The following is a 21,506-nucleotide window of genomic DNA, read 5'->3' as shown; positions in this document are numbered from 1 at the left end:
TGCTGTCCCCGACATCACCTGAGAGACAGAAACGAGTGAAAGTACAGGTCTGGACCTGTTTAAGAGCAGGGATAGTCAACGAAGAAAAGTCTTACTGTTCTGTTATACACACCTGTTTTCACGTATATACCTTTTATATATACCTGAGAGATTTTGTTGTTGGAAGTTTCACCTGAATGACATTGACATGTCGGTAAGAAGTTCACCTCGATGTAATATATGCTGCACGTACAAACAATGACAATCTCGACAGTGCTCATTTATATTCCAGACACGAACAAATATGACCCCGTGCACAACTCAGGGGAGGGAACTGCTGTTGAATACTGGCAATATATGCAAGATTGTTTTTACGTTGTGTATATTGCTGACAAAAAACTAATGCGTCATCTGCCATCTAAAGTTTATCCCAGTGATATTCAAACAAACTTGTTTGCTGCAGACATCCAATGCCTGCCTTGTTATCTGTGTCGTCTGCTCAGTGTTCGCGTTAATGCAAATGTCAAGGTGAAGGAGACTAAGTATTGCGAACCAACCCCTGGGTTGAACATTTCCAGTCCGCTCTTGTCATGCAACAGAAGCGGTGAGTGTCTGACAACCTTGGGTGGAAGACGTGGTGGTTGAGAATCAATGTACCTGTGAATATAGAGATGGCGCAGTAGTTACACTGCACAGACAACACAGCAGCTCCACAAGCAGACGACACTAAAACTGGATTTCTTTGCTTAATCATCGCAGCAGTCCCAGACCAGAGACATTCGTTGTAATAACGGACACCTTTGCACATCGTTCACAAGTTCGTGTTTGTGCTCTCTGTCTGCTGGCACTGAGCTCAAAACTGTATCTTTACTGATTACATATTGTAATCATTGTATGATAGAAAACGTTATATAGTTTTTTTTTATAAATCGTGTATAATCGTGAATCTTGGAAATACCAACCATGGCGCAGGAACTTTTCGTGGAGGATCTGGTCGTCATCGTTGTGTATTTCATACTGGTCATGGCTGTTGGAATGTGGGTAAGAACTGAACTGTGATAAAATTATTATTATATCTCTTGGGTATATATAATGTTTATATATGTCCCTAGTGAACAAGATGGCCATTCGCCACTGATTTCTGTCACATCACGCCGTCAGTTTCAGGAAAGGTATAACTGCAAATGAAAACTGCTGATTTTTAAAGAAAGGTTGATGAAATATGTAAAATCTAATACGCTTGTGTGATGACGTGTTTTTGTTTGTTGTTTAATGGCGAACTAAGCAAAGTTCCAGCCCTTTAACGATGGCAGGTAAACTATCGAGTCTAGACCAGACGAACCACCGATGTTTTGAACGTCTTACGCCGTCGACGGCCGATGCCACACAGTCAAACGAGTCACCGGGCTTGACCATCCGACTCAGTCGCTTCGTAGATTAATACGGGGACCTACCTCGCCCCGCTTGCCATTCAACATTGTCATCATGGAGAGAACTTCAGAGAAGATCAATTGTGTTGCGAGGTCACGGCCACAAGAAGAGCATTTTCCCCCGTCAAATTCACAACATCTACGACCTTAACACTGAATTCGCTGAATGTTAGATGAGTTTCATATACATTATGAATGTATCATACCTGGGATTCGTCACCATAGCTTCGTAAAGGAAACGACGTCACCACCTCCATCTGTCGTTTCGGTCACTTTGCACATAATGCATCTCTCTTGCTCATAAGTGCATTTGGATTTGATGATCTTTTTCATCGGAGCTTATATCTTATCTGGCTGACTACGAAGCTGTTGCAGCACCAAGGTATTACTCAATGTAGAATGGGGTATGATGACAAGGATGAAGTCGAGGATGATGGCGTATTCTGTATATGAATCCAGGCGTGGCTTGACCTTATATACTTGCTCTGCCAGTGGATGAGGTGGATGAGGTTACCTTTTTATTGAACTCTGCTACTTCTCCAGCCTATATCTTCAACAGTAGTTAGGCAGCTGAGTTGTAACAAGAAATAAAGAAATATGAAATTTAAATTTGAAAATATAAATGTCTCGTTCTAAAAAAATGAAATAAAACCATACAATCCGAATACTTACATGTCCTAATATATATGTTTGGTTTCAGTCATCATGCACCACAAACACCGGCAGCGTCAAAGGTTACTTCATGGCGGGAAGGGACATGATATGGCTTCCCGTAAGTTTGTATCTAAGTATAGAAGTACACATCACCCAAACGTTTACCTTAGTGATGTGTACATGGTCATTCCTTCCTCAGTGTCTTGTCTGTTGAAGACATATTTTTCTAGATAGGTAGATAACGTTGATTACACTACGAGGTCACGGTGACATTGTATATAAGAGTTAACAAGGGTGGATTTCTTTTTGACATAGTTTGATATATGAACAACGAACGAACGTTACGTGTTATCATGCGTTTTGGCAAGTAAACTGATCTCTATTTGGGTGTACAGTCGAACTTGGGATTCTCGGACGGTGTTGTAACTTCGAAATATCCAGATATTCGCGATAACGAGGCATGAACATACATACAGATCGCATATACAAGAAATTTAGAACGCAACACGAGTATGCGAGGACAAACTGAAATATATATTTTTTGTTCTTTGCGGTTATGTTATTATGCTTCAGTATATTAGCAGCAAACTAACTGATATCTATCTTCAACCGTGTTGAGAGAAGAAATGTGTACGGGGCGGTGGGGTGGCCTAGTGGCTAAAGCGTTCGCCCATCACGCTGAAGACCCGGGTTCGATTCCCCATTTGGGTACAGAGTGTGAAGCCTATTTCTGCTGTCCACCACCGTGATATTGCTGGAATATTGCTAAAAGCGGCGAAAACTAAACTCATACACTCACTCACTCACAATGTGTCTATAATGTTACAATACCTGACTTGATCTGTGGAGCTTTATGTGCCCTGTGCCAAAGACACATTCCACTTTTTTGTTCAACTGGTTTTTCAGGTGGGCGCCTCCATCTATGCCACCAACTTCGGTAGCCACTTCTTCGTGGGAATGGCGGGATCGGCGGCCGCTGGGGGAATCGCTGTTACCATATACGAGTGGCACGTAAGTACACGAACACACACATGAAACTTTCACAAGCATTAACATGACTTCTTTCTTCCTTTTTTGCTGAACGTTTTATGATGATACTCCTATGCAACAAATATAGGTTGTGTGAAATATTTTGAGCGTGAGCTTTAAAAGAAGAAGACCCCCCGCCCTGGTCGATCCACTCCCGCACCACCAAATACAACTCTTGGTGTCCACAATAGGCGCATGGCACTCAAACGGTGTTTGGTCTCCCTGCACGAAACTGATTATTTTTGTAAAATTGTGAAAACACACAATCCAAAATGCTGCTGATGGGTATAACGACCACTTCAGCCAAAATGCTAGTTCCAGAAGCTAATGCATTTCCGGCAAAGACAGGAAGTAGGCCATACAACGAAAACATATACTTGTATTAAAGGGACATCATTCCACACCCTCAACACACTAATACGGAAGCTGGTAAATGTTGACTGTTTTAGAGAACGGTAACGTCCGGATGAACGAGGTTTTGACGGGTATATTTTTTCCACTTTCAGGCTGTGTTTATGCTGTGTCTACTGGGGTGGCTCTTCGTTCCGGTGTATGTCGCCTCGGGGGTAAGGCCTTATCAGGGCGATAGGATGATGGCCCTATTCAGTCGTGATACTTCCTGTGCATCATGTGCAGGATTCCTTAGACGTTGATGTTACATGCAACAGTCAGAGAACCATGAAACATGTTCTCAATATCTATATTGTCACAATATAAAAATACAAACTTTCGAAAGTTATTGAATCTTGACTTTCTTGAAAGCGTGAACATCAGCGGACTTGATGATGTTGAATATCTATTTCAATAATGGTTATAACAGAATAGTTAGATTACGGTTATCTCCCTTTACAGGCGTACACGATGCCGCAATACTTGAAGAAAAGGTTTGGAGGACGTCGACTACGTATCTACCTGTCCTGCCTCGCCATCTTTCTTCTCATCGTACAAAAAATATCAGTAAGAAACTTTAAATTCCTCCGCCAGTAATTGTGCCTCGTGCTTTCCTGTTGTCTGTTGCTCAACGCTGTACGTTTGTATCGCTGTAGTCGAACCTGAGTGCCGCTGTACGAAGTGATCTTAGCGTTAAGGTGCATGGCCGCAACTTCCGTTGTTTTATTCAACGGCGCCCGAGACGGTTCCTTAGTGAATCAGGAATGTATCAATGATTCTTTAGTAAGTTCCCAAGACATGCAGTTTGGGTGTCAAAACAGTATTTAAATCACGATTGGGATTTTCGACATTATTTCTTGAATTCATAGGTATTTAAACATTGTAGTACACAATTAATGAAATATTATACAACCTACAAAAACCTCTTGCACTTTACTGGTCTTTTTATAAGTGAAATACAGGTTAGTTCCTCCCAAGCTGTATAAATTTAGTTAATTCAGAAAAACTGGGAGATGTATAATTCCTATTTGGAGGAATTTTTGCTGACATCATTGGTGGATTTTCGGCCAATGAGCAGGCCCGGGTTTGATTCTACAAATGAACTAGTGCTCGCTCTACCTGTCAGGTGGCCATGTATGCTGGCGCCGTGTTCATTCAGCAGTCTGTGGGCTGGGACATGTACTCGTCAATCGTCAGCGTTACCCTGGTAACAGCTGTCTATACCATCATAGGTACGTAGACAAGTTCTCTGGGCGGTAAATACAAATTGTACGATGTTGCATTATTCCGTACGAGCGATTTTACTTTCGGGTTCTGCACAAGGAAATCGGTAATTGTAAGATATCCTTCCACAGACTTACAACTGTCCCTGGCAGTGCTTTCTGCACAAGTCATTTACAGGTCAAAAGTCAAAGTTAATAATTCTCAACATCTATGCATGAGCATCGTTTGCCATATGTTCGCCCCGGGCCCTTCGTTGGAAATAACAAGTCAGAACAGTCGGGAATTTATCTATGACCAAATTATTTCAATCACATGGCGACCAAGACGTTATATAGATACCAAGAGCTGCAAATGCAAATAGTTTAGGAGTACATGTATAGACTCTAACGAGAGGGAAATAAACACGACGATATATTTCTGTATAATATAATATTTTTTCTTCACAGGTGGTCTTTCGGCGGTCATATGGACGGATGCTTTACAGACTGTTATCATGGTGTTTGGCTCGTTATGGCTGGTCGTAGCAGGTAGGTCTGAGTAAAACTGTTATCATGGTGTTTGGCTCGTTATGACTGGTCGTAGCAGGTAGGTCTAAGTAAAGACTGTTATCATGGTGTTTGGCTCGTTATGGCTGGTCGTAGCAGGTAGGTCCGAGTAAAACTGTTATCATGGTGTTTGGCTCGTTATGGCTGGTCGTAGCAGGTAGGTCTAAGTAAAGACTGTTATCATGGTGTTTGGATCGTTTGGCTCGTTATGGCTGGTCGTAGCAGGTAGGTCCGAGTAAAACTGTTATCATGGTGTTTGGCTCGTTATGGCTGGTCGTAGCAGGTAGGTCCGAGTAAAACTGTTATCATGGTGTTTGGCTCGTTATGGCTGGTCGTAGCAGGTAGGTCCGAGTAAAACTGTTATCATGGTGTTTGGCTCGTTATGGCTGGTCGTAGCAGGTAGGTCTAAGTAAAGACTGTTATCATGGTGTTTGGCTCGTTATGGCTGGTCGTAGCAGGTAGGTCTAAGTAAAGACTGTTATCATGGTGTTTGGCTCGTTATGGCTGGTCGTAGCAGGTAGGTCCGAGTAAAGACTGTTATCATGGTGTTTGGCTCGTTATGGCTGGTCGTAGCAGGTGCGTCCGAGTAAAGACTGTTATCATGGTGTTTGGCTCGTTATGGCTGGTCGTAGCAGGTGCGTCCGAGTAAAGACTGTTATCATGGTGTTTGGCTCGTTATGGCTGGTCGTAGCAGGTGCGTCCGAGTAAAGACTGTTATCATGGTGTTTGGCTCGTTATGGCTGGTCGTAGCAGGTGCGTCCGAGTAAAGACTGTTATCATGGTGTTTGGCTCGTTATGGCTGGTCGTAGCAGGCAGGTGCGTCATGGTGTTTGGTTCGTTATGGCTGGTCGTAATGGTGTTATCATGGTGTTTGGCTCGTTATGGCTGGTCGTAGCAGGTAGGTCCGAGTAAAACTGTTATCATGGTGTTTGGCTCGTTATGGCTGGTCGTAGCAGGTAGGTCCGAGTAAAACTGTTATCATGGTGTTTGGCTCGTTATGGCTGGTCGTAGCAGGTTGGCTCGTTATGGGTCGTAGCAGGTAGGAGTAAAGACTGTTATCATGGTGTTTGGTTATGGCTTTGGCTCGTTATGGCTGGTCGTAGCAGGTCAGGTCCGTTATGGCTGGTCGTAGTAAAGACTGTTATCATGTCCAGTGTTTGGCTCGTTTGGCTGGTCGTAGCAGGTAGGTCTGGAGTTATGGTGTTTGGTCGTTATGGCTGGTCGTAGCAGGTGCGTCCGAGTAAAGACTGTTATCATGGTGTTTGGCTCGTTATGGCTGGTCGTAGCAGGTATGGCTGGTCGTAGCAGGTGCGTCCGAGTAAAGACTGTTATCATGGTGTTTGGCTCGTTATGGCTGGTCGTAGCAGGTGCGTCCGAGTAAAGACTGTTATCATGGTGTTTGGCTCGTTATGGCTGGTCGTAGCAGGTATGGTGTTTGGTCCGAGTAAAGACTGTTATCATGGTGTTTGGCTCGTTATGGCTGGTCGTAGCAGGTGGCTCGTTATGGCGTAGCCGAGTAAAGACTGTCAAAGTTACTGGTTGTCGAGTAAAGACTGTTATCATGGTGTTTGGCTCGTTATGGCTGGTCGTAGCAGGTGCGTCCGCAGGTGCGTCGAGTAAAGACTGTTATCATGGTGTTTGGCTCGTTATGGCTGGTCGTAGCAGGTGCGTCCGTCCAGTAAAGACTGTTATCATGGCTCGTTATGGCTGGTCGTAGCAGGTGCGTCCGGAGTAAAGACTGTTATCATGGTGTTTGGCTCGTTATGGCTGGTCGTAGCAGGTAGGTCCGAGTAAAGACTGTTATCATGGTGTTTGGCTCGTTATGGCTGGTCGTAGCAGGTGCGTCCGAGTAAAGACTGTTATCATGGTGTTTGGCTCGTTATGGCTGGTCGTAGCAGGTGCGTCCGAGTAAAGACTGCTCGTTATTGGTCATGGTGTCGATAAGACTGTTATCATGGTGCTTGGCTCGTTATGGCTGGTCGTAGCAGGTGCGTCCGAGTAAAGACTGTTATCATGGTGTTTGGCTCGTTATGGCTGGTCGTAGCAGGTGCGTCCGAGTAAAGACTGTTATCATGGTGTTTGGCTCGTTATGGCTGGTCGTAGCAGGTGCGTCCGAGTAAAGACTGTTATTATGGTGTTTGGACTGTTATCATGGTGTAGCAGGTGCGCGGAGTAAAGACTGTTCATGGTGTTTGGCTCGTTATGGCTGGTCGTAGCAGGTGCGTCCGAGTAAAGACTGTTATCATGGTGTTTGGCTCGTTATGGCTGGTCGTAGCAGGTAGGTCCGAGTAAAGACTGTTATCATGGTGTTTGGCTCGTTATGGCTGGTCGTAGCAGGTGCGTCCGAGTAAAGACTGTTATCATGGTGTTTGGCTCGTTATGGCTGGTCGTAGCAGGTGCGTCCGAGTAAAGACTGTTATCATGGTGTTTGGCTCGTTATGGCTGGTCGTAGCAGGTGCGTCCGAGTAAAGACTGTTATCATGGTGTTTGGCTCGTTATGGCTGGTCGTAGCAGGTGCGTCCGAGTAAAGACTGTTATCATGGTGTTTGGCTCGTTATGATGGCTGGTCGTAGCAGGTGCGTCTGAGTAAAGACTGTTGTTATGGTGTTTGGCTCGTTATGGCTGGTCGTAGCAGGTGCGCCCGAGTAAAGACTGTTATCATGGTGTTTGGCTCGTTATGACTGGTCGTAGCAGGTAGGTCCGAGTAAAGACTGTTATCATGGTGTTTGGATCGTCATGGCTGCTCGTAGCAGGTGCGTCCGAGTAAAGACTGTTATCATGGTGTTTGGCTCGTTATGGCTGGTCGTAGCAGGTAGGTCCGAGTAAAGACTGTTATCATGGTGCTTGGCTCGTTATGGCTGGTCGTATGGCTGGTCGTAGCAGGTGCGTCCGAGTAAAGACTGTTATCATGGTGTTTGGCTCGTTATGGCTGGTCGTAGCAGGTGCGTCCGAGTAAAGCCTGTTATCATGGTGTTTTTTATCAGTGTGGCTGGTCGTAGCAGGTGCGTCCGAGTAAAGCCTGTTATCATGGTGTTTTTTATCAGTGTGGCTGGTCGTAGCAGGTGCGTCCGAGTAAAGACTGTTATCATGGTGCTCTGGTCGGTATGGCTGGTCGCGGCGTGGATGTGCCTATGGCACCAGATGTAGATTATGCATTGTTTCCCTTTTGGCTTACCCGATTAGATGTCAGCAATATTTAAATGTGTCCCGCGGGACAATGTGCAAGTCATGACAACAGGTAACATGTATTGGTCGAGATAGATTCAGAGAATACTGGCCCAGATAAAGTACGTGATTTAGGTAATCCAAACAAAGAACTCGTGTACCGGAAAGACACGAAGTGTCCACGCAAGGCACATGTACTGTATATGTTAACACATAACGAACACAATATGGCCGGATACTACAAAGGGAGGTGTTATCTTTCGAGAAGGTAAATGTTTATCCACGATGACAAGGCAAATCGAGGCAACCTAAAACGTGTGTAAATATCCCCTCCATCACTGAGACCATGCCTGTTGTATTCTCATTACTGTTTATGTATTACAGTCTTGTAAAAAAAAACGTGATCTGCTTTTTGTTGTACTTTTAGCTGTGTCTGATTGTGTATGAACGTGGCCAGCTATTGAGAAGAAGTACACAATCTTTATTTCAATACATAATACGGCCACAGGCCTAAAGTACATTACAATACAAAATATACAATCAAACATTAGGCCAGACCAGTTTTATTTCTTGTTTTACGGATTTTTGTCCTCAAAACCTAAAGGCAGGAGGGAAAAAATTACCAGTCAAAGCAAAAACCCACATGAGTTTCCAAGTTAACTCTTTTGGTTTGTTTATATCAACTAAAAATAAGTTTTATGAGTTTAAGTTTCACGCTGATTTCAAGAGTAGTTCACTTATGTCACATTAATTTAGGATTTTATTTTTTGAGCGGGGAAATTGTTTTTCTTATTCTTGAAAACATATTACTGGCGGATGAGTCAAACAAGAAATATTATTGGTTTAGCCTAATATAAAAATATAAATATAACTGTAAAAGGTCACTCAACTTTATGTTATTTCTGTACATGGAAGCATGATAAATGAACATAGCTAAATCTTGCAGAACTTTACAATTTGTATTCGATAACAGTAAATAAAATGTAGTTAAATTTGGGTATGTAAAGTAATAGGATTGCAAACATCCTTCTCTAAGTTGTGAGTACACTGGGCATACAGGTAGAAAATGATACTCATCTTCACCTAATGTTTATATAACGTCCCGTTTCAATAAATACATCATGAGTGTGCCGCACACAGAAATACAACAGCATTATCATTAAAAGTTTGACAAAATTACTATTTGTTACGAGGGAGGATTACAAAGAGAGGAACAGCCAGGTGTACGTGGAGCACGTGCACAAGTGCCGACAAGTCATTTACCTGTGCTGTCTCCATCCCTTCTAGCACACCTGGTTGTTCCTCTCTTTGCACCCCTTCCTCGTAACAAATAGTGAACTGTCTCAAATTTTTAATGATAGTTTGTTAAACAACATTTTTATTTTTAGGACATAAATTCGGCAAAAAAATCACAGAGTTGGTCTGATGTTTTGATTATGATCATGATCAGTGTTTCATCGAGTAGTATATGTTAAGTAGTTTTCGAGTTGATTGCAATTCATCGGTCCGATTTTGAGCCAAACGGACTATAGTTGGTTTATAAGGAAAGTCTGTCTCCCCGAACCCTTTAAAGTCACAAGTCTTAAATTTAAACTTTCGGCTCCATTTGGATTTTATTTATACCTTTATAATCCTTTATTCTATTTTATAAAAAATCTTTATACAATGGGATATGTCATGTACAGACGTGTCTGTGTATTGTTTGTGTGTAGTACAGGCGTGCAAGAGCAAAGAAAGAAAGCACATGTATAACCAACATTACCGGTTATCTCTACCGTATCATGTTACAGCAATTACAATATTGAACAACAGCGACCGGTACTCGACCAGAAAATCCAGTGATTGATACTATCAGCAATGGTCCACTCCGTCTATGTACAATGACGTCATCCATTGAGCCTTATCAGCTGATCTAGTACATCGCCTGTTCTATAGGTTTCTGGGGATCCGTCTAAACCCGGAGTACCCACTGAGCCATGTTGCTGCTATATGCACGTGTATTTGATCTGTATAAATGTCCAGGGTTTCTCAACGTGGGCGGCATGGACTCGTTGTTCGAGAAGTACATGCACTCCGTCCCTAACGTCACCACATGCGGTAACACTACCAGCGGCCTTCCCCGAGCGGACTCCCTCCACATCTTTCGCGACCCCATCGACGGAGACATCCCATGGCCCGGCGCTATCCTCGGCCTCACCCCTATGGCCATCCTGGCGTGGTGCACGGACCAGGTGCAGTAACGTTATCTCTAGCCTGTGTTTTAGGTTTACGCCTTGAAGGTATTTCAGTTACGTACTGAGGGAAATAAATATGGGAACACCACTTCATCGCAGTGTTCCTCTATTTATTCTCAGATTTGCACCCACAGTACGTTAAGGTACGAAGCTTGTGAAGAAACCTGGAACAAAGTAAAGGAACACTTGTGAATCGTGTGTTCCCTTATTTGTTTCTTCAGTATACCACGGCGTGTTAGCCTGATGCTGGAGAAGTGTTACACATTGAGTACATCAAAACAACAGTCGAGGATTACCTCAAGCACGCTTGAACTGTCACTCAGTCTCAAACACGCAACTAAAGCAGTGAGGGAGCAAGAATATTTTGGAAGATATTTTTGTTGTGAGGTTTGATGAAATAATACATACATATATATATATTCTGTCAAATATTTAAGATCACCAATCGCTTAGTACATTAAAAGTTGGCAATTTGGCATCGTCCACCCAGGTCCTAAGTAAGCACCTGCCAGTTTGACGAGTATTAGTGCGATCTATCGTTAGTCAAACAAGTACAGGACTTGGTGAGCAGATACTTCAACCACTATGTCACTCCATGTACCTTGGGTAAAACATTCAATCAGGTCAATAAGGCCAAACAGGACTGGCAACTGACACACGTCTGTCCAACCTCTTCCTCTTATGGCAACCCCCGATTATCCAGTGTAGTATTCTCAATCTTGGATGATACATACCGTATTTCCTGAATTACTAATAAGCGCCTGGTCGCTTATTTTCAACGGGTTTTCAGACACGGCGCTTTTGCGCTTACTGGGTGTAATTACCGTAATTGTTAGTGAGCTGCTTTACCACCGGCGCTTGAGAGACCCCTGGTACCCTGAACCAGTGTGAGAGCAACGCTCCCTTTCGGAAGTGACTCCACTATGTCCATCTCGTTTTTAAGTAACTCTCTTTGGCGACGTCACTTTCGAACACGGTTCCAACCGAAGCTAGTGTAACCAATGGATCCATCCTCGTTTTCGGAACAGATCTGACATATATGACACTGGATAATCGACGGTGCCTCGTGGCCACTATCGTCTATTTGACCCTGCCTGTTCCTGCTTCAGGTGATGGTACAGCGAGTTCTATCCGCCAAGAGCCACTCTCACGCCAAGGGCGGGGTGCTTCTGGCCGGCTGGCTCAAACTCCTCAGTTTCTTCATTGTCATCCTGCCGGGAATGATGGGACGGGTCCTGTTTCCGGGTAGGTACAATCGGAACACACCTATATGTCTAGAACCACTGTTTCGGTCATATCGGGGAAAACGTTTCTAATGGATTTGGACCATTCGGAACAAAACCCACAGCGTACATGGTCTAATATTAATTAATGTTCGTGATTTTCGTTTACCTATGTTGAAATGTCGCCTTCAGATGAAGTTGGCTGCGTGGACCCCGACATCTGCGAGAGCGTCTGTGAGAATCGCAATGGCTGCTCCAACATCGCATATGCAAAACTGGTCGTCAACATTTTGCCAATAGGTAAGAAAACAACAACGAGAATCGAGAAATACAATCAATTCATAACATAACAGCAAACTACACAAAAACACAAACATGTTTCACATATTCACAAGTAAGGACTCGACTACTACCACTGCTCCATTGGATGGTGGAGAAAAACACACACTGTTTTTCACATACAAGTAGTATATTAATGTCAAATGTAGGGCTTTGGTGTTTTTTCCAGCACTATGTGTATATATGGAGGATATTTCCAAATTTGACCCACCAGCGACCAATGCAATTCCCTCTACTGATCTGTACCATGTTGTTTCGTCTTTGTTCAGGTATATGTTGTATCATTGCATAACCCTAGTAGTCGAGTCAAATTTCTAAGAAATGTGGATTTTAAGGATGCATGAGGCATTTTTGAGTAAAAGCAAGCAAACAACATTTTCTAGGGTAGTTTTTCGTGCTCAATAAGAATCTTTTGTTTGCTAAGCTCAAAAATGCCTGATTAGGTCACAAATTGGGGTCAAAGGTCAATGAGTGCAAAATTCAATTTTTTTAAAAAGTGTTTTATTTATCATTCTCCATCCATACAATGAACTAATTTTACAATATATTGATGAATAATGTTACCACAGGATTTCAAAATGTTGATTTCATGGAAATGCTGAAGGAAAAATTTCGTATTTTTTGCAAATGTCTGCCTCATGGAGCGACTTTTAGCTTTTGAGTGAAGAGTACTTTTTACAAGCATTTTTGCTCAAAAATGCAAAGCAAGGCTGAATCTTTTCCTTTTGTTGACAGAATTATATTCCAGGCAAACTGTTTAGATCACAAAATTTGCATTTAAAGCGCATAATTACTTCAAAGGTTAATGAGTGTGACAGGATGCGATAGGCGTTTTTACATGTATGCCACACGAATGCTTTTATGCTGCTTCACATGCATGTCAAATGAAACTGCTTTCATTCATGCAGTGAGTTTAATTAATGATTTTAGCAACATAATTACCCACAGAACAGTTCAGGAAATCACAGAAACAGGTGGGAACCCTATCCGACAATGTGTCAAATACATAGTATGAAGATGAAGGCGAAAGTGGAAAATAAGTGCATACAAGCCATGTGCTATGACTGAAGGATCGGGGCTGTACTAAAACACTTTGCTATCACATGTATGGTTTCAGGAATCTTTGTGCCAGAGGATTTTGTTAGTTGATGCACCAGTAACCAAGAGTTCCCCTTTAAGGCTATAATATTTCGTACAGGCGTTCGTGGTCTGATGTTGGCGTGCATGCTGTCGGCACTGATGAGCACACTGACGTCGGTGTTCAACAGCGCGAGTAGCCTCTTCACACTTGATCTGTGGACAAGATGTCGCCCCAAGTCATCAGAGAGGGAGCTTATGATTGTGGGAAGGTAAAATTGTGATTAGGTTTCGCTGTCTTTGTGGTGTCCCCCGCCGTGATGTTGCTGGAATATTGCTAAAGCAGTGTAAAACCATACTCACCTGTTCACATGGTGATAACGCTTTACTTTCAAACGTTCATCTAAATTATTCTTATACTTGCATAAATATTCAAAGAATGAACATATCGCTCTCTTCTTCCCAGGTTGTTCATCTTAGTGCTGGTAGGTATCAGCATTGCGTGGATCCCCATCCTGAACGTCGCCCAGGGGGGACAACTCTGGTCCTACGTGCAGGCCATGCAGGCGTACCTGTCCCCGCCCTGGGTCGTGGTGTTCATCATGGGTATAGCTTGGAAGAGGACCACTGAGAAGGTGAGCTACATAACTGGCTTATCGACTAATTTCAGAATACAGTGAGATTTTAGTAGAGTATGATTCACCACAAGTGTATCAGTATTCACGAACATTGGCTTGTAAGGCAAACCTCCGGCAACAAGGTATGTATTGTCACTGACTGGGTCAGAACACCCTTGTACATGTATATAGACACCCCTGAAGACCTGGGTTAGAATTGATCTTCAGTAACCCATGCTTGTCGTAAGAGCCGACTAACGGGATTGAGAGGCCAGGCTCGCTGACTTGGTTGACACATGGCATCGTATCGATGCTCATGCTGATGATCACTGGATTGTCCGGTTCGTTCATGAATCTGATCACTGGATTTACAGACCGCCGCCAGGTAGCTGGGAAAGTGCTTAACGCAGCGTTAAACAACAAGCAAACCAAACCAAAACCATGTACATAGTGCTAACACCCCGCCAGGGACAGTGTATGTCTTCATGCCAGTTGGACCCCAGAAGATCCGGGGTAGAATAGGTCTTCAGCAACCCATACTTGCCACAAAAGGCGACTATGCTTGTCGTAAGAGGCGACTAACGGGATCGGGTGGTCAGGCTCGCTGACTTGGTTGACACATGTCATCGGTTCCCAATTGCGCAGATCGATGCTCATGCTGTTGATCACTGGATTGTCTGGTCCAGATTCGATTATTTACAGACCGCCGCCATATAGCTGGAATATTGCTGAGTGCGGCGTAAAACTGAACTCACTCACTCACTCATGCCAGTTGCGTTGCAAGTCCTGTGTATTCAAGCACTGCGACAATGTCCAATGTGTTCGATTGAGAATTGACGCCCAACATCCTATGTATGTGAGAGGATCGAGTGGTACTGGAGTCGGACGTTGCTTATATCAAGCATTTGTTTGTATGGTTCAGGGTCTTTTATTGCAAGCCGCCATAATCTAATTGGAATATTGCTGAGTGCAGCCCTTGCGTTAAACAGCAATAGTGATAATCTCGCAGACTGGACGACGTTGAGAAAAGGGTCCTGATCTAGACACGTAACGGACTTTTATAAAGTAACTGTAATATTTTTACTATGGCTTAAATACAATGTATTACCAGAATCAGTTGATTTCATTGTGTTCTCGACAATCGTCCTGTCACCAGGGGGCGTTCTGGAGCTTGATGGCTGGACTTGCTGTCGGATTGAGCCGGATGATCATGGATCTGGCCTACCCTAAACCTGCGTGCGGCGAGGACGAGACGAGACCGGAACTCCTTTACAAAGTGGACTTTCTGTACTTCGCAGTTATCCTGTCCATCATAGTGTTTGTCGTCTGCATCGTTGTCAGTCTCATGACCGAGAAGAGACCGGAAGTTAAGGTAAACTAAGCACTTATACAAATAATGGACATTTGGAAGTATGTTAATTATCATTAATCTTCTGCATTATCAGCCCAAATCTTTGTTTAGTAGCTTTAAAAAAATAGATGTCCTGTCAAATTACAATGTTCTTTCAAGATTGAACATATCTCTTGCATTTCTGCCATGGCAAATACAACCTGAACGTCATGGGGAATAGTGACCTCCACCCTTATTGTACTCAATATCTTCCCAAGCTCATATCATTGTGGTACCCCAGTTTTGAAGTTGTGCCAGTGCCTGACCCGGGTTCAGTGGAGTTATTTGGATAGGTTGTTGAATGCCAGAAGTGAGATAAACTCTGTACAAAGTTATTGACGGTGGGGTGAAATAAACTTTAGGTCACAGTCAAGAATAAGTGATAAGAAGAAAGGTGTATCTGGACATACATCTGCCAACACGAAGCTTTGAATGTGCCTCGATCCAGTGTATTGATCATAAAATGGTAGATATAATACCTTGATACAGGAGGATGACTCCCCCTAGCCTGGCCACCCTAGGCTGTAAGCTTGTGAACTTGTTGAGTGAGTGAATAGGACTTTACGCCGCTTTAAGCAATATTCCAGCAATGTTGCGGCGGGGGACACTAGAAATGGGCTTCACATATTGTACCCATGTGAGGAATCGAACCCGGGTCTTAGGCGTGACGAGCGAACACTTTAACCACTAGGCTACCCAACCGCCCCACTTTTGAGTGAGTGAGTGGTTTTGATTTCAGCAATATCATGACAGGGAGCACCACACGGGTTCCACACGTTGAACTCATATAGGGCATTGCATCCGGGTGCTGGCGTCTTTAACTATCGATGTATTGTTTTAGCTTCTGCATTTACTAACATGAATTAACTATGGACTGTTTTGAGAGGCAAGCTGGTGTTAATCGAATATAAACTGAACATTATTTAATTCCATTTTATTGGTTAGCATTTAACTAACGCCTTCCTTTAGCTCCGACGCTGCACCTGGAGCACTCGCTACTCCGCGCCACGTGAGGACACAGACGAGGAAGAGGACTACGACAATGAGGCTGCCAGGAACGCCACCGTACACCCTGACAACGACCGCGACGAGAAATCAGGTATGTTTTGAAAGGGTCAGAGAGTGTGTGAAGGTAACACACTTTTATGTTGTAGCAATCTTTGTGTTCATCTAATTTGTTTACTTGATGACAAATACATTAATCAATTACCTCGTCGTTAGTGACCACGTAATGGGATATACAACCTCGTCGTTAGTGACCACGTAATGGGATATACAAAAAGCTTACGGTATCTAAGGAGAAAAGAAAATTTTAGTATTTCTAAAGAGTGATAGAAACCATTAGTCATTTTTAATTGGTCCATGTCGGACTAAAGGTTTATGTAAAAAAGAACAAGATTTGGGGAGCAAACATCGAGTCTATGGAAGTTCCATTGTCTCTGACTCAGGTGGACATCCACTTTAAGAAGGGGTAGAACTTGCCCAGAAACGTCGTGAAACATATAAACAAGTTGTCTTGTATCAGACTCGTTATTTTGGGAAAGAGTGGTATGTATGTCTAAGGCTCCGCGACTTACTGTTTTCGACTTGGTTTCCACATTCATATCACATCTCCGATTCCTCAATATCAAAAACGAACGTAACCAGGCAGTTTCAAATGGTTAATAATAAAGTCCGATCTCTCTATGGGTTGGATAAACTAGATGTTATAAGTTCCATAGCTCACAGCCGAAAGGGTTAACAATAAGGCGGTTTTGTTTGTGTGGGTTTTCTTGTGGTAAGATTGAAATGTTAGAACAGAAATGATAAATGAAACCAAATAGTAGTAAAAAACGCACAGTCTGATTGGCGAACAACCTACACATCTTCATTATGATCGGTAGGAACATGGAGACCGAACTGATAATGTGTGTGTACGGGTGGTGTTACATACTTGCACCACACTTCCTGTCAATGGACCCTTCGGTTCTAAATTGGATTAGATAGCGACGGAAGATTTCACTATACCGGTCCAGCAGTATCCTTGAAACTGCCAGCCGCCTACCTGGTCTAGTAAACAGAACTGCTGCCCCAGAAGATTGGGGCGTATCCTCGGTGGCGTCACAGCAAATGATATTATAAAATGATACTTGTTACACCGCCTGACTCTCAGCATCAAGGGAAAATAGTCAGCTTGGAGTGGGAGTATTTTTGTAAAATTTTCGCCGCTTTTATTAATACTCCAGCAATATCACGACGGTGGGACACCACCTTCACATATTGTGCCCATGTGGGGAATCGAACCTGGGTATTCGGCGTTACGAGCTAACGCTTTAACCACTATGCTACCCCACCACCCCATTCGTAACTACTCGCCTCTTTCCGTGACCTACAATGCCGGAATGACACGAGTAGTTACGAATGCCCCACCACCCTAGTATAGTTGTGAACCAGTGTTGTCAAACCAGCGTTAGTCGGGTATGGGACAAGCACAAAGCACAAGCACACGTAAATACATGACCTACGTGTTAAATGGGGATGTTTAATTCTATTCCAGATGGAAAGTTTTCTCTGAAAGAGAAAGCATACAACATGCTGTGCTGCTACTCCAGCTTCAAACCCAAACCGGTAACCAAGGCGATGGAGGAGGCGGACGCCAGGCGCTACAGAGGCGAGGGCGAGCCTCCCTGGATCAGCAAGTTCCTCGACTTCAACGCCATCCTTGTGATGGCTGTAACAGTGTTTCTTCTGGGCTTGTTCGCTTAGGAATTATTGAATCACATGATCAAGATATACTCGGAATCGTACAATCGACGATACTTTAAAACAATTTAGCACAGATTTGTTACGAACATTTTTGGGTCGTTTTTATAGCATTGTCTCAAAGAAGATTATTATAGTATCTGTTGTGTTTTTCCACATCATGATAAAAAACATATCGGGACAGTGACCCATGTCGGTAACTGACCGCCATTTTATTAGAGTGCCCAACTATGTTGATTGATGTTGCCGAGCCTGGTCTCCCAATGACGGCCCCATCTGGTGCGGTCCTTGTTCGTCATCAGCCAGAATTCATGTTTAGGTCACTGACCATATGAATATATGCATTCATATGCAGCAAAACAATTCCCTTTGGCGTTTACCTCGAGGCATCAGTCCTTTTCATAATTATATTTTCTTACGTTTCCATGGAAACAGTTTTCACTTGGTCTCAAACGAGGCTATAGTTTGTTTCCGGTCTTTCTACATGTTCCAACTTTGCACATGCATTCCATGTGCATATGCTGATCAGCTTTATTGGTGCCTTTCGATATTTTCAAATTGATTTAGATTCCTGACAATCCACTGAAACCCTTTTAACTTGGTCTGTACATTGCTTATCAGCTTTACTGATATTTTGAACTTGTGTTTTGTTAAATACACTAGGAAGCAGTTTCGACTTAGGATTCATTTCCGAGCCTAAAGCTCAAACTAACGAATATGTTTTGGTTGAAACTTAACATACGAGCGGACCACGTACTCAAACTACTTCCTTCTGTATTTCTATATATATAGATATATATATATTAATTTCCTGGGACTCAGGGACACCATATAGAAAGTCTTTCTGTTGGGTATATGGTATATATACTTGTACAATCTATCATCCAGACAGCTGCTACAAGAGTAAGGAGTAGACATGATATCCAGTAACGCCGCTTCAGTAATTCATTAATCAGAATCTGTATCAGAATTCTGCTGCTGTTCCTGTTTTGCGGATTTACAAACACATTTATTGTGACAATTTTATTTATGTATAAAAAGGTGCGTGGAGACGTATTTTGATAGTATAAACTCTTCTAGTGTTCATTTTGTTTCCGTTAAACAGATAACGCTTTGTGGATTAACTGGAAATATCTCAATGTTTTATGTGAATCATTATGGACTGTTCAGTTCTGATCTTGCTATAATACTTTTGTACAAGATAGATATACAGAAACATGTTGGTAGTCACACTGTACCCGTGTTGTGTCGTGTATGGGTCGTGTGAGGGAGTGAGTTTAGTTTTACGCCGCACTCAGCAATATTCCAGCTATTTGGCAGCGGTCTGTAAATAATCGAGTCCGGACCAGACAATCCAGTGATCAACAGCATCAACATCGATCTGCGCAATTGGGAACCGATGACATGTGTCAACCAAGCCAGCGAGCCTGACCACCCGATCCCGTTAGTCGCCTCTTACAACAAGCATGGGTTACTGAAGGTTCATTCTAACCCGGACCTTCACGGGTGGGTCGTGTGATCATGCAATACTTCCATTCGTGATGTGTTGTTGATATCAGAGACCATATAATATGGTCTCTGTTGATATTAGCATTAGTTTCAAATCTCATTGCCCCACGTGGGTACAATATTTGAAGCCCATTTGTGGTGTTCCCCGCCGTGATATTGCTGGAATATTGCTAATACCGGCGTAAAACCCAACTCGCTAAAATCTCATAGATACGTGAGTGAGTATGATTTTACGCCGCTTTTAGCAATACTCCAGCAATATCACGGCGAGGGACACCAGAAATGGGCTTGGCACATTGTGCCCATATAGGGACTCGAACCCAGGTCTTCAGCGTAACGAGCGGTCGCTCTAACCATCAGGCTACCCCACCGCCCCAGTTGATAAGTATGAGCAGATGTCTGACCGCACTCTGCAATATATCAGCTCTATGGTTGCGGCTGTAAGTTGGTAATTGAACAAGTCTGGACCCAGTCCAATGGTCAGTATTCAGTCACGCTAAAGCCCTATATGAAGCAAATGTAGAGTTCTGAATCTCTGGTCTCCGTGGGGCTCCTTTTCAATTTAATTGGTTTATTTGTTATATATATTATATATATTCAGAGACTAAGCGTTAGTCTAGGGTACATTGTGCGAAACCCATTTCTGGAGTCCCCGGCGTAATATTGCTTGGACATTGCTAAAAGCGGCATAAAACCATATTCACTCACCATTGGCCACGTCGTCGGGGCACCACGACAGGCAGTCAACCATGTCACCAAGCATGACCACCTCCTACGACCAGAACGATGCCCTTGATGTTGATCACTGGGATGTCTGGTCCAGACTCGATATTTAACAGACAGCCGCCATATTGGAATATTGCTGGGTGCGGCGTTACACAACAGTCAACCAGTCAGCGTAGGTTGCCGGGAACCTAGTCTTGCATGCAATTACTACATGGGATGTTCGTGTGTACAAACGGTAGACATTTATAGGTTGATTTGTCTTCTTCGCAATGTTACATGAACTCCACCATCATATCTAAGATCGACCTTGCCTTTAGCAAACTGCAATCTCATTACAATCTGGTCTTGATTCTCACTAACGCTAAACAAAGCCCTTAGCAGAAGCTATATGGTATCTGGTGGAAGCGAGAACTGAGATCCGATTCTTATGAGATTGGACACACCCTAAGTCAACAATGACTCATGTGGGTGCAATGACAATGAAGAACTCACGTGGGAAGAAGAAACATACAACCACACACAGATTTGGAAGTACAGTACATAACGGAACACACGTATAAGGAACTGGCGAACATAACGAACTGATTTCTGTCCGGACCAGTCACTCAGAGCAGAGACCATGTACCGGTATATGGTATGTGACGTTAGGTACGTGTTCCCCACCAGAACTCATCCGACCCAACCTGCTGTTTGTGCCTGCACCAACTTTATGTGAATGAGTATTGTTTTACGCCGCTTTTAGCAATACTCCAGCAATATCACGGCGGGGGACACCAGCAATGGGCTTCACACATTGTACCACCCATGTGGGGAATCGAAGCCAGGTCTTCATCGTGACGAGCGAACGCTTTAACCACTATAGGCTACTCGTTATTTTAGGTATGCATATGCGGATCCAGCAGCGGATCCGGGTCTTCGGCGTGATGTGCCAACGCTTTAACCACTAGGAACCCTACCGCCCCAACTTTGTGTTTCATGAAATGTTTTCACAGAGGAAACAAAAATGGTACCGACAAAATGAATCCGATTTCACGTTTTTTAAACTGAGTCGGTAATTAGATAAAAACTAGCAGTCCTAAGGATTTGTAGATGTTCTTGAACACAGTGTCAGTATATTACAGTATATCTTAAACTCAGAGGGATGTTTTCGGCGCCAACAAGCACGTGCATGGTGCTGACATACAAAGTGTCATTATCAAAGCAATTCGTACAGTAATGTGCTGTGACCGATGG

At 43.3% G+C, this 21,506-nt stretch overlaps 1 protein-coding gene across 1 annotated transcript; it reads left to right on the top strand.

The window, feature by feature from the left end:
• Nucleotides 1–579: 579 nt before the first annotated feature.
• On the top strand, nucleotides 580–19,273 carry LOC124257681 (sodium/glucose cotransporter 4-like). The gene is made up of 15 exons (XM_046691808.1): nucleotides 580–1,020; nucleotides 2,110–2,181; nucleotides 2,970–3,074; nucleotides 3,599–3,658; nucleotides 3,945–4,049; nucleotides 4,609–4,714; nucleotides 5,153–5,233; nucleotides 10,439–10,647; nucleotides 11,760–11,895; nucleotides 12,066–12,173; nucleotides 13,411–13,561; nucleotides 13,756–13,924; nucleotides 15,063–15,278; nucleotides 16,266–16,395; nucleotides 17,833–19,273. The coding sequence occupies exons 1-15, from the start codon at nucleotides 943–945 to the stop codon at nucleotides 18,039–18,041; spliced, it is 1,935 nt and encodes a 644-aa protein (XP_046547764.1). The 5' UTR covers nucleotides 580–942; the 3' UTR covers nucleotides 18,042–19,273.
• The last annotated feature ends 2,233 nt before the right edge of the window (nucleotides 19,274–21,506 follow it).

Source organism: Haliotis rubra, unplaced genomic scaffold, assembly GCF_003918875.1.
Source record: "Haliotis rubra isolate DU_JTF1 unplaced genomic scaffold, ASM391887v1 Scf67, whole genome shotgun sequence".
Taxonomy (NCBI): domain Eukaryota; kingdom Metazoa; phylum Mollusca; class Gastropoda; order Lepetellida; family Haliotidae; genus Haliotis; species Haliotis rubra.
This window is presented reverse-complemented; position numbering and strand designations above follow the sequence as displayed.